The sequence below is a fragment of the Oryctolagus cuniculus genome, chromosome 5, assembly GCF_051225735.1.
Source record: "Oryctolagus cuniculus isolate XC-2025 breed Fujian yellow rabbit chromosome 5, ASM5122573v1, whole genome shotgun sequence".
NCBI lineage: Eukaryota > Metazoa > Chordata > Mammalia > Lagomorpha > Leporidae > Oryctolagus > Oryctolagus cuniculus.
In genome coordinates this window covers 6,821,827-6,835,136 of record NC_142871.1, presented here as the reverse complement: position 1 = coordinate 6,835,136, position 13,310 = coordinate 6,821,827, and the positions used below count along the sequence as shown (strand labels likewise).

Below are 13,310 nucleotides of genomic sequence, written 5' to 3'. Positions count from 1 at the left end.
TAGGCTAATCCTCCACCTAGCGGCGCCGGCACACCGGGTTCTAGTCCCGGTTGGGGCGCCGGATTCTGTCCCGGTTGCCCCTCTTCCAGGCAAGCTGTCTGCTGTGGCCAGGGAGTGCAGTGGAGGATGGCCCAGGTGCTTGGGCCCTGCACCCCATGGGAGACCAGGAGAAGCACCTGGCTCCTGGCTCCTGCCATCGGATCAGTGCAGTGCGCAGGCCGCAGCGCGGCGGCCAAGGCGGCCATTGGAGGGTGAACCAACGTCAAAGGAAGACCTTTGTCTCTGTCTCTCTCTCTCACTGTCCACTCTGCCTGTCCAAAAAAAAAAAAAATAAATAAATAAAAAATAAAAATAAATAAAAATAAATTCTGGTTCAATTCTGCTCAGAGCCTGGATAAAACCACCAAGGTCCCATCTGAGGCCACGATGTTATGAAAGGGTTAACTTGGTTAGGATTCCTCTGCAATATCTCACAAATTAGATGCATAAAGAACTTGATTCCGAGCCATAAAGAAATGGCAACCACTGCATAACCAAACTTAAAGCTTGAATTGAAAAAAAAAACGAAGCTTCAGGCATAACAAAGACATCCAAAGGGAACATCACAGAGAGGCCCGGGTTCTCTCTCTCTCTCTGTTACATGAATTAATGAATGAACGCAGACCAGCCAGGAGGACACCAGGAACAAGCACACATGGATGTTGAGATAAATCTCTGCTAATCTCCAGGCCCAGGTAAATCTTTTAAGTCTGCAGTCCCTGGCAGTGTTGCTTCAACAAGCTGAGAGAATGTTATTTGAAGGCCAGAGAACTGTAAAAGCATTTATGTCTCACAACAGTGACATCAGTGATGGAAGTCTTGTTGGTTAGAGTTGAGGGAAATGACCAGGTGGCGCCACTGTGTGGATTCAACACTCTGCCGCGAAGTGGGCCTTCAAATGTGTTTTTGGAGGTGAAAGTTTGTGCAGACGTGGCTCCAGGCAGCCACAGAGGGAGCAAAACAGTGGGGGAGGGGAGGGGGCAGGCCTTCCCTCTGGCCTGGTGACGTCACAATAATGACTTTCCTATTTTGTAGGCTTTTAAGGTTTTTATTTAAAATCAGATCATTCAAGAGTGATACTATAAAATGAGATTCAAGAACTGAAACATTGTTTTCCCATAGGAGACTCTGATAGAGGGTAGGCTCTGAGACACGCGTGTTCATTAGGGGAAGGACACACATGTGTCCCCTCGGCTTGTCCCGCTCCTGCTGTAAATGCAGTGGGATGATACCAAGAACACTTGAAACCTTTGGATGTAACTTGTGTTGGGAATAACTACACAATACAGCTGCTCTGCCTTCAAGTGGCTCAGCGCTAGTTTTGGTTCAACCCATTACGTTTCCGTATTCCTAAGTCTGACTGGATGAAGATCAAGTTGCCGCTGTGGATAAGTAGCAGAGACTCGAAGGCGTGGTGCCAGAAGGGAGCTTATGAGTTCACATTAAATCTTGGGATGTTCTGGTTCTCAAAGTGTTCACTACTTTTATTTTTTTACAGGAGAGAAAAATATTTTATCTCAAACGTAAACTCACAGAATACAAATCATGTACTTGAATTAAATTTTAGGTTTAAAAGTTGGCAACACAGAGCACATCTATTTTATTTACTTCTCTACACACAGCAACCACATATGTGTGGTCTGGCGGGTATCATCTTCAAAAACCTCATCTTTTATTTCTGCCTCTGTCAGGAGACAGTAGAGCAAGCGAGTGTCTTCCCAAGGGGCATGACTGGTTTATATGCTGAGAACAAGCTGCAGCCTTCCATTTTTCAGTCCCTCAGAACCAGCCATAACCTTTCTGATCACCCACTTAAATTCCTGGATTTATACAGAAACCGAAGGCCAAAGAGATCATGTTATTCTCTTAAAGTCAGAAAAGGTGGCTTAGTGGCATTGGGGCTCCTTGAATTATTACAATAAAGGAGTAGTAATGATCTCATGAGATTTCATGTTAAAAATATATTTGTAAAGCAAAGCAATAAATAAAATTCTTACCTTCCATTAGTATAAGGGTGACACGAAAAGGTCTTTATAAATAAATACTATCCTTAGGTTTAATGCTATATAATTAATTATGTCTAGCTTAACCAATGATATATGACGAAAGCACATATAAAAATAAAACAATCATAGATGTAGATATATTTTAAAACAATTTTTTCAAATCTGTAATCAATTTTGACTTGCCATTAGGAAGATATAATATTTTAAAATAAAGACCAACATAAATTCAAAAGGAAGTAGGCCCGTGTTAATGAAGGACATAAGGACATTACAAATAGGACTGAGGAAGACGGCTGAGACTGGTTCTGTTTTGTGAGTTCTCTCCAAAGCTTCAGTGCTGAGAAAGGTTATCACTGTTACCTCACAATCAAAACTGCACATTAGCAAACGGGAAACGCTCAAACTCACCAATGACTATTCAAAAAGCAAATAGTAGGGATAAAAGTAATTTCCTTTATCAAATGGGCAAAGACTGAAAACGTGGACCTCGTCAGTGCGTGGCTGGGCACGGTCTAACTCGGAGTAGTATTTCTGGACAGAGATTTGGCAGTGCACATCAAGAATCTTGAAAATGGCCACTACCATTCACCTGATCCCATTTCTGGTCCTGAGCTTTCCGGACTCAAAGCTGTCAATGATGCCTGTTAAAGAATATGGCTTTCTATCTTACTCATCAGTTTTAAGACCAGAAGAAATCTCCACGGTCAACAACACAGAAAAGGCTAGGTGGAGTATGTGCTTGGGAAGGCGGCAGACTACAGCCCAAGTACTTGGGCCCCTGCACCCACATAGGAGACCAGAAGAAGTTCTTGGCTCCTGACTTTGGCTTGGCCCAGCTCTGGCCTTTGAGGCCATTTGGGGAGTGAACCAGCGGAGGGAAGATCTCTCTCTCCCTCTCTGTCTCTGTAACTCTGCCTTTCAGATAAATAAAATAAATCTCACAAATTATTGTATTATGAGACACTAGAATAAAAAAAATTCTTTTTTTGCAGTTTATTGTGAGTGAATTACTTCTAACCTTAAAAACAAAGCATTATTGGGGGACCTCCCAATTATGACTAAACTACCAGCTACCACTATTGGGGTGGTCTGCTGCAGGTTTTCCTGTCAGCCTGTACATGGTTTCTCGGAGGCAGAGTAAACAGCCTGTCTGTCCTGCAGGAGGGCAGCCCTCCGCCTCCCTACACGAGAAGAGAGGAAGGTGCCCCATTCAATCAGGTGGGCAGCTATACACACACACCTGGATTTCACTGACTCCAGTGACTTCTATTTATAGCCCTGTAGAAGTAATGATATGAATAATTTTATTGTGACAATGTTATTTTTTTCAGCAATTTTCTCCCCATGATTGTGGGAAGCAGTTCATTTTCTTCAAAAGATGTTGCCAGCTATTAATATAAAAGTGACAGTTTAAGCAGCAGGAAGTGGGGGGGGGGCACCGTGCTCACAGTAAGAAGGTATGATCACCACTGCATGTTTTAATGTCACTTTTATCAATTTTTTTAAAAAAAATTATTTATGTGAAATGCAGAGTTACAGAGAGGCAGAGAGAGAGATCTCTTAGAGAGAGGTCTTCCATCTGCTGGTTCACTCCCCAGATGGCTATGATGGCAGAGGTGTGCTGATCCAAAGCCAGGAGCCAGGAGCCAGGAGCTTCTTCTGGGTCTTCCATTGGGTGCAGGGGCACATGGACTTGGGCCAACTCCCACTGCTTTCCCAGGCCACAGCAGAGAGCCAGATTGGAAGTGGAGCAGCCGGGACTCGAACCAGTGCCCATATGGGATGCTGGCACTGCAGGTGGCGGCTTTACCCGCTATGTCATGGTGCTGGCCCCACTCTAATCAACTTCAGTGGAAGGTTTTTAAATCTCCCTGGTGGGCTGCATTCCGACTTTCAGAAGAATGTTTTCAGCTTTTCCTCCGAGTAAGTGAAAAGTGACTTTAATGACCGATTGCTAAGGGTAGTCGATGTTTATTTTCCAAGTCCCTTCCTAAAAGACTAGAAGCTTTGCCGCAGCCCCGCCCTCGCGTGCGGACAGCGTCAGTCACATGCAGCCACTCCCCTCGCTGGGGGGGGCGGGGCTGAACCACTGCAGGTGTGGGCCACGTGCGGGGCTTCCTGCTATGGAGGTGACTGAATGCGCAGCAAAAAGAAAGCCACGCCCTCGTCTTCCTTGCTTCTTGGACGCAAGTTTGTTCAGCAGACGTCGTTGAGGTTTTTAGGTGTGTGTTAGTGAACATCTTAACCTGAGTGGGTTAAAAAAAGGAAATCGCACATTCCAAGTATTAATTAGCAGGGGTCAGGTAATCTAGAGTTCAGAGTAGCTTCACAAGGCCGTGCACTCTGTCCCGACGGCCAAGGAGACACAGCACTTGCAATGCCCAGGCTGCACGCAGAGCTATCCCTGCTTAAAATTACGAAACAAGGTTCTTTGACTTTACCCAGGAATCCAATTTATCTTTCCCCTGAAGATTTCTCCCTGGTGTCAGGGCCACACCCCTGCTCTTGCAGGCTGCTCCTCTTAGCCAGCCTCGGAGAACACGCGCTAACACTAATTTTGCTCACTCTGTCAGTCTGGAGGTATCCAGGGAAGACTTCCCTCACTGCCTGCTCAGCAGTACGCATGCTCACCTTTTGCCTGGCTCCTGCCCACTAAACCATAATTCAAACCCGGCCACTTCCTCTTTTTTTCTAACACACCATCTCCGCGTTTTCTGTCTTTGCCGTTTACTGAGATTAAAAGCAACCAGGTCCCCAACTGACTGTGTGCTTTCCTTTGGGTACATGAAGTCCAATACAAATACGGACACATGTGTGGCAGAAGTAACACGTGAGGAAAACATTAAGACAACACGTATGGGATAGACAGCCCAGGGATAAAGGGTGTTCACAAATCATTACTGTATCCCCAGTGTTAGTGCCCCATCTTCATTTGCTATGGATGAGTTTACATTCTACACACTCAGATACACGGGTCCATTCTAACACGGGCTAAGATTACACTATTGTTTAGCTATGTCATCTCACGTATCTTAGGACTCTCTTTGACTACAGAGGAAACTAAGCATTGGCATCGTGAATAGTTTTGTCCCATGAAAATGGTGGGCAGACAGCACTAAAATAGAACGGGAGCTGCCCAGGAAAGTGAGGTCCCAGGGGAAGGGTGACGCAGGAGGACAGCTTTGGGCAGTGGCGTCAATTTCGGGGCCTTACCTTATGTCCGTGCAGGTTATGCAAGAGATGTTGCGACTGTTGGTTGTGATCAGGTTCAAAGCCACTGATGTTTCCTTGTCGGAGGTCGGGTGTGCTCCACATTTAAAGAAAAATTCCTGGAAGAATGAGAGACACAAGTGGATCCCAGCTGCACACATTTCCCTGTCCAAACAGTCCCATGGGCCAGAAACGCTGATGGCATCTGGCATCAGGTGTGGGCTGGTGATCAGTCAGCGCTGCGTCTTTGACGGCGGGGACGCCCTGGACCTGTGCCACACGGCTCCCTCTCCGGGGGCTCCCATGTCCATCTCTTCCGGGCAGGGAGCTGGGGGAGCACTCGCGTGGCCAGTGTGTGGGAATAAAGGAGGGCGGAAAGTAGGTGCAGTGGGGAGGATGCCTCACACAGCATCTCACACTTGAGAAAAGCGAGACCCTGAGTCAGGACATGATTGGCCCACAACCGAGCAGTGAGAGGGAAGCCCGGAAGTAGCCCATGCGTCCTCGTGGGAATCCAGGGCTCTCTGGTGAAAGGGCTGGTCCTTGAGCAGCAACAATGTAGCACAGAGGAAGGGATCTGGAGAAGCTTGCTGTCGGCCTGCACTGGGTACTGATGGACAGGGGGTGGCCAGAGCAGCAGAGGACACTCTCCCAGCCTAACCTGAGCCTTCCCTCTCTGCCTCCCTCAGCATCCCCAGCGACACTCAGCTGCCCAAGCCCACACCCCTGCTACAGAGCTAAATCCAGTACCTTTCTCCCCCTTAGCACCTTTCCCCAGCCACATGCCTTCATCTTAGCTTCTTCACATAAGCCTCATTCTTGTGACTAACACCGTCCCTTCTTATCCAAAATTCTCCCTCCATGTTTCCTCGTTTCTCCTTTTTCTAATTTCCATGTTTGTCCTCATGCCCCTGCCTTCTCATCGCTCACTCGGCAGATGCTTGATCAGTCTCTGCCCTGACTCCTGTCAAGCCGTCTCTGAGCTTCTGTGATAGAATACCTCAATGTCCCGCCGCTGCACAACAGTCTATGCAAATGTATCACCGGGGGCAGAAGAACCCTGCGCGCTACACTTCCCCCCAGCTCCCACGAGGGAATGGCCATCTGGAGTGTTGGGAGTATTTTCCCTTCACTTCATTAAAAACAATATGCATTTATTTATTTGAGAGGCAGAGAGACAGAGGGTTTCTGTTCTCTGGTTGACTCCTCAAATTCCCACAGTGGTCAGGCAAAGCCAGTGGCCACAAACTCAATCCAGGTCTCCCACATGAGTACTGGGGACCCATCACTGCTGGCTCCCAGAGTGCGCATCAGCAGGAAGTTGGTTTGAGGAGCAGAGTCAGGACTTGAACCCAGGCATTCTGATAGGGGAGGTGGGTATCCCAATCAGTGGTTTAGCTGCTGGGCCTAATGACTGTCCCCAGTATTTCCCCTTTAAAAACTAGATCTCATGTCCACAAACCTATGTAGAACATTAGATATTAAATATTAAATGTTTTCAGTTTTGTAAGCTTATTTGTATTTGTCGTGTTTCTAAACTTGACTGAATACAGCCACACACACTATTGAACAAGTGTGGCCATTTCCTAAGAAAACTTTACAAGACCACATGGCAAGTCAGACACTTGACTGCAAGCCATGGTTTGCGCACCTTGCAACATCTGTGGAATGCTTTATCCACACTTGTATCCAAACAGTGCCTGGCAGAGGATTAGGTGTCAGATATATTTTCTTAAAGGAAAACTAAAGGATTGATTTAGTAAATGCTATGGCAGTCCCTATATACATTAGTGCCCTGTAACTTGTTCATTCCCTCCTTGTGACCTGACTAACCTCACTCTGCTCTGATGTGCCGAACCGCGAGCAGCATCCTTGCATCAGCATCACTCGGGGATGGGTAGGTGGGCCTGCTCACTCTGGGCCCAATCCCCAGATTTTATACACTCTGGGGTGGGCTCAATGATTTGCCATTCTAATGAGTTGCTGGGAGATGCTGATACTATCGCCCTCAGACACCACTTTGAGAACTGGACATCAACGGCAAAGGGCAGTCTATTTATCCCCTCAGGAGCTACAGCTGCAGGCGAACTTGCTTACTGTATCTGGCAATAACCCCACATCTCAGGCCGGACACATTTCCTCTGCAAAATCTGGAGTGTGGGCCTGGCACAGTGGTGCAGCAGCTTCAGCCACTGCGTGCAATGCTGGCATCCCATAAGAGCATGGTCCTGGCTGCTCCACTTCTGATCCAGCTCCCTGCTAAGGCACCTGGGAAAGCAGTGGAGGAGCGCCCAAGTGCTTGGGACCCTGCACCCATGTGGGAGACCCAGATGGAGTTCCATGCTCCTGCCTTTGGCATGGCTCAGTCCTGCCACTGTAGTCATCTGGGGGTGAATGAGCAGATGGAATACAGCTCCTCTCTCTGTCTTTCTTCCCCTTCCTTCCTCTCTCTCTCCCTCTCTCCCTTCTTCCCTCCCATCCTCCCTTTGTAACTCTAGCTTTCAAATCAATAAATAAATCTAAAAAAAAACCTAAAACCTGAAGAGTGCCATTTTACAATGATGTGTCCCCAAGTCAGATGTCAGGAAGCTGGGCTGTTCCTTACTACATGTCTCTTACCAATCATGGGTCAACTGTTAGTTAAGTGGAATCTGTCCCATCTGGGGCGGTGGCATATCAGCCAGCCCTCTGAGCCCCAGTCCTCAGACAGTCCTGCTAGAACAGGTAGGGTGGCCAGCGTGGGCTGGAGCCCAGGTTCAGGTGGACCTGTGTTGTTGTGTCCACCAGCCTGGGGCCCTTCCCTGCAGCAGCCAAAACCATGACGGCTGACTATTTTCTTAAAATTTTGTTTCTGAAACTGCAACCTTTTGACATCCTACCAACCCTTAAAAAGCCAGTGCAAGCATATTGAGAAAAATATTTAAAACAATTCCTGAAAAAAAAAAATAAAGGCTGGAGGACATGCCTGGCCTTATGAATACATTGATCCAGCTACAACTTCTTTTCACAGGCATGGGGAAAATCTCATTCATAACACAAGGCAATTCTTTCAAAACAGCTGAGCTGGCTAGACTCTCGGGGAGGTATTTCAAACACAGATAGATAGGAAGTATTTATATTTTTTCTTAGCTTGCAGAAAGTTATTGGTATAGATGTGCAGCTAGCAAGTCACAAATTGTTCCAACACAGGCAAAAGGCTAAAATTCTTTTTACTGGGGTGAGTGTTATAAATAATGACTTAAGAAGGTATAGACATTTGGACAATTCCTGTAACTCACATGGTGTGATCAAACTAAAATGCAAATTGCCAACTCCATATATTAATATGCCTGTCTCAGCTGGCGCCACGGCTAAATACGCTAATCCTCCGCCTGCGGCTCCAGCACCCCAGGTTCTAGTCCCAGTTGGGGCACCGCATTCTGTCCCGATTGCTCCTTTTCCAGTTCAGCTCTCTGCTATGGCCTGGGAGTGCAGTGGAGGATGGCCCAAGTGCTTGGGCCCTGCACCAGCATGGGAGACCAGGAGAAGCAGCATCTGGCTCCTGGCTTTGGATCAGAGCAATGTGCAGGCCACAGCGGGCTGGCCGAGGCAGCCATTAGAGGGTGAACCAATGGCAAAAGGAAGACCTTTCTCTGTGTCTCTTTCTCTCTCTCACTGTCCACTCTGCCTGTCGAAAAAAAATATGCCTGTCTCAGCAGTGAATCTCGGTGCTTTCCTCACCAGTTTCTATGATAGGCAGTTTTTCTGCACTGAAAGAGTAACTGGCAAGAACCATGAAGGGGCCGAAGTCCACCCAGCTTGCAGGTGAACAGCTGGTTCTGCATAGTGCCATGGGTGCCGGCGGGAGACAGGGACTATACAACTCAAGTCTGTTTCTCTGCACCCCAAGGCCCAGGGGCTCAGCTCAGTGCTGCTTGAGCAGGGGACCCTGAGTTCAGGGAAGCCAGCTCGTTTATAAGGAGCTGTAAGCAACCTGCCGTTTGCTCTAGAGAGAACTGGTCTCTCTCTTCCAAGGTCATTAGCAGACAACTTCCTTGAAAAGATGACCCAGAACAAAAGGGTTACTTGCACCACCATCCCAGAGCATGGGGACCAGGGGCTGCTGTACCCAGGAGTGATGCCGCCGTCTCCCACAGGCTGACTAGCACAGGGGTCTGGTCCTTTCATCTCCTGCACAATCAGTTAGGGTCTTCAAGGTCTTTTCTGATATTTCTGATCTGCATTCCAAACAAACATGCAACAAAGCAAAAACACAACAGAAGCTGGAAGAGCACTTTCACGTTTTCTACCCTGGGCCCCTCAGACACTTTGCTGGCCCAGGGGTGTCATTTCATAGACAGCCGCATCAATCTTTGGGGGCAGCTGTCAATGGATTCTGCTTTTCTCTGTTGTGTTTGTCTTGATCACTCAAGTGTGAAAAATCACAGAAGTCAAAGACAGAGAAGTCTTCCAGGGAGAGCCCAGGCAGGTGGGCCAGAATGCTGTCACCTCTGATAGCTCCTGTTGGTTCTGTCATCGGGGACATGGCAGGGCCCCAGAAAGCAGCCCAGGTGAAACCTCAAGCTGGGCTAAGTGACAGCGGGGATGCCCAAGGGCCAAGGCGGAATGTCTGTAGTTTTAGTGGGTGGCAGGGCTTGGCCTGAGAAGCTGTGTCCGAATCACCAGGGAAGTGGTCCCCTGTGGGTGCAGTGGATGTCCTAGCTCCTCAGGAAGTCAGTGTCAATGTCACTGAAGCCAGTGCAGTCCTGAACTATAGGGCATTTTCACAACGACACATCCAACGACACCTGCCAGCACACAAACACATACACCATGAAAAAGAAATAAAAATCACAATCTACCTTTCTACCCCTCAAATCAAAATCTACCTACCCCAAACAGGGGCTATAGTTCCTACCGACCAGCCCATTCCAGTTGGATCCATATACTCACGTGTGGGTGGCTTTTATTAACCACAGAGCTAAAAATCAATGACTGTAACTGGGAAGTTTAGCTGTCAAATGATAACCCAAACTGCTGGGGAAAAAACTGAGAATAATGTTCTTAAAAAGTATGATTGACTTTACAGTGTGACACTGCCAAATGCTAAATAAGTGTTTTTCACTCCCTAAATATTAGATAGAAGGCCCCGCATCCTACACAGCCATAGTCCACATTCTGAGAATTGTCCTCACCTCTCTACCTTTTCTTTGGAGGGGCTGGAATCCCTTCCTCCTGAGCTCACTGAGTTCCTAAATTTCATCCTAACTCACTTGCCTTTTCATTCCAGCCTCTAACCAAGTCAGACCCATGAAAAGCAAAGCTCCCCCAGAGGGAAGGAGCTGGGGCACTCCCTGAACTGTTGATGGCCTTCCTGGAAGTCACCCTCTTTCTGTTCCCTCCCCTGTAACCAAGGGGCACATCATCAGAACAACCATGGCAATGAAAGAATAAACCAGGAAAATCTGAAAATCATTTTTATATCAGCAACTCAAATGTGTATAAACTTATAGGATCAGAAGCTGCTTAGTCAACATGAAACACCATCCGAGGGGTCCCAAATTAGTGTGAAAATAGCTGGCAAGTGGCCTGAGAGCACTGTTTGCTCGAAAATCCAGTCGTGACTCAACAAAAAAGTGAGCGTGACTTCTGTGGTCGTGAACCTTTCAAAGCTTTTGTGGAGCACCCTACAGTCCAACGTCTGCGTAGAATGTTGTATAACAACAATTTGTTTTCCAAACACAATATTCCATGTGTCCTTAGGAAGAGTTAAATTCCAACTCAATCTCTAAATCCTTCTTGGTTGCCATTCCCAAAAAGAAAAGTACCTTGCTTTTGATAAAATAATAGGGACATACAATTGCCACTAAGAAGGGTCTAAGAAGTGTGTGTGGCTCGTGCTTCAGATTTGCACAATTCCAGGTCTGCGTAGGAAACGTGGCCCATACCAGGTGGTCCACCTGAGGGGATTTCACAGTGAGGTTGAGTTATAGGACTGGCAGAGGCACAGAGGGCTGCAGAGGAAAGAAAGCCACTCTGACTTGAGATTCAAATTTGCTTTATCGGAGGCAGCTACCAGCTGGAGCTCAGGACAATGAGATTAGATCGCGGGGTTACTGTAGCTGCAACTGGGTTGAAAGTCAGGGACAGGGACATTGAATGAGATATAGCCACTGCCAGAGATGCCCCCTGGAGACAAGGGAGAAATGTCCACGGTTCTGCCATCTCTTTGCCTTCCTGTCTGGGCCTGAGCAGCACAAGGGAGTCGGGCTGGGTTGGAAGTGATCACTCCTGACAGGGCAGAGAGGGAAGAGGCAGGACAGAGCTGAGAGCCACCCCCAGGTTGCTCTGGCTTCCACCACAGCCAAATCCACTGCTGAAATCCAACTTCTCTAAGGCTCCCCTTTGCCAGTGGTGACACATTCCAGTGAGTCCTGAGAAAGAACCAGACACATTCAGATATTGATCTGCACTGAGTAGTAAAGAATCCTAAGTATTTAGGAGTCACTAGAAATCAATCTACATATCTCCATAGATCTCACAATCCCATCCCTGGCTAATCCCAGCAGACCTGCCCGACTCCCCAGCCCTGAGACGCTGTTCAGCCCAGTTCCCCACTGGGCAAGATGCAGGTTCTCTTGGAAGAACAACTGCTAGTTTTAAGGCTTATTATCCATCCTGAAGTTTCACTCTTCATGTTAATATTAAAGTTCTGGGTTCTTTAGGTTACAACTTGCCAAGGGAAGCTGCCTGCCTAGTACATAGTAAAGCTTGTGAAATGCAAGGAGCCGCAGACGCGGGTCCTCCCTCGACTCACGTCATGTCTCAGCTTTCCTGCTCAAGTGTTAGACGTGCTTGGTGTGGTAGAAACCCGGGAACTCATTCGATGCGACCTGTTGGATTGTATAATACTTATATGCTTTATTAATTTAACAATGCTGGCTTTAAAATTAGGTTACACTTGGTTTAACAAATCAAATCTCAGAAAATAAGTTGGTCTGTTAACACGTTCGATAATAAGTTTATTTTCTCTTAACAAGATGTGAGCAAAGCCTCTGGATGATGGACAAAGTTTATCTGGAGAAAGAAAATCAATTTTCTCCCACAGAAAGCAAAACCATGCCAAGCCTCGCTGAGAAGCAGCTGTCAGCTACCACCCATTCTTGCCTACGTCTTTGGAAACACTGCTCCCACAAGACCCTCCATTGGCTAACAACAAACACACGCTCTCTCTGAATATAAACACTTGCACATATGGGCGTGCCCCAAGCCAAACCACTCTGAAGAGGAGAGGGGAAGCTGTGGACAGAGCCTTGCTCCCTGATCCACTTGCTGGGTCAGGTATACAGTAGTGTGTCATTTTGATATCACTACAGCTATTGTTACCTTCCACAGGAATCTTTAAAATTTTACTTGGTCATCAAACAGCGTTTAAAAGTGTCAGCCAGGTCTACTCCCCGAGCCAATGTTGAATAACTAATAAAAATAAGTATAAAATTCCAAAATACAAAAGGCCCTGAAAACCCCCAATTATTTTCCTTCTAAATTTGGTGCTAAATTTCATTCATGGCAAAATCTGACAGGAACTATCATTACTTTCTCTTTACTGTATATTTATCTCATTTAGTGTGAACATTCACACTTTTCACTGCAAATTTACTTATTTTTTAAAAAATGATAGGGTGTAGCTATCCATAGAGATATTTAAGGGTTACAATGGATGAATTTAATAATCTTCCTAATATCTAAACATCTTTAAATTGAACACACTTCTTATCCTCAGAATAACAGATGAGCTATTATGATTCTAAAACAAAGTTGTCTAAAATTCTCATTAATCCCCCGAATGATCTCTGAAGTCACAGACACAATGATTTATGTTGATCACTAAATGTTACTTCAGTTCAGTCTAAACAAAGAGGTATAGTGTACTTGAAAGATGTGTAAAAATAAATATATGTCTATCTGCTACATTTCCTTTTAATGTCAGACATAATTTTTTAAAATAAATTATAGTATGCCTTCAAGATATCTGACTTCAGAATGGAAGTTGACACCACAGCACCTCGTCTTCCT

At 46.5% G+C, this 13,310-nt stretch overlaps 1 protein-coding gene across 11 annotated transcripts in view; it reads right to left on the bottom strand.

Annotated features, from left to right (window-relative positions):
* PRKN (parkin RBR E3 ubiquitin protein ligase) overlaps positions 1-13,310 on the bottom strand; it is a 1,393,119-nt gene that overhangs the window by 587,242 nt on the left and 792,567 nt on the right. For all 11 annotated transcript variants that reach the window (XM_051855168.3, XM_089332487.1, XM_051855165.3 and 8 more), the window contains one exon: positions 5,259-5,374. In XM_051855168.3, the coding sequence (XP_051711128.3) occupies positions 5,259-5,374 (116 nt within the window). The remainder of the gene's footprint in view (positions 1-5,258; positions 5,375-13,310) is intronic.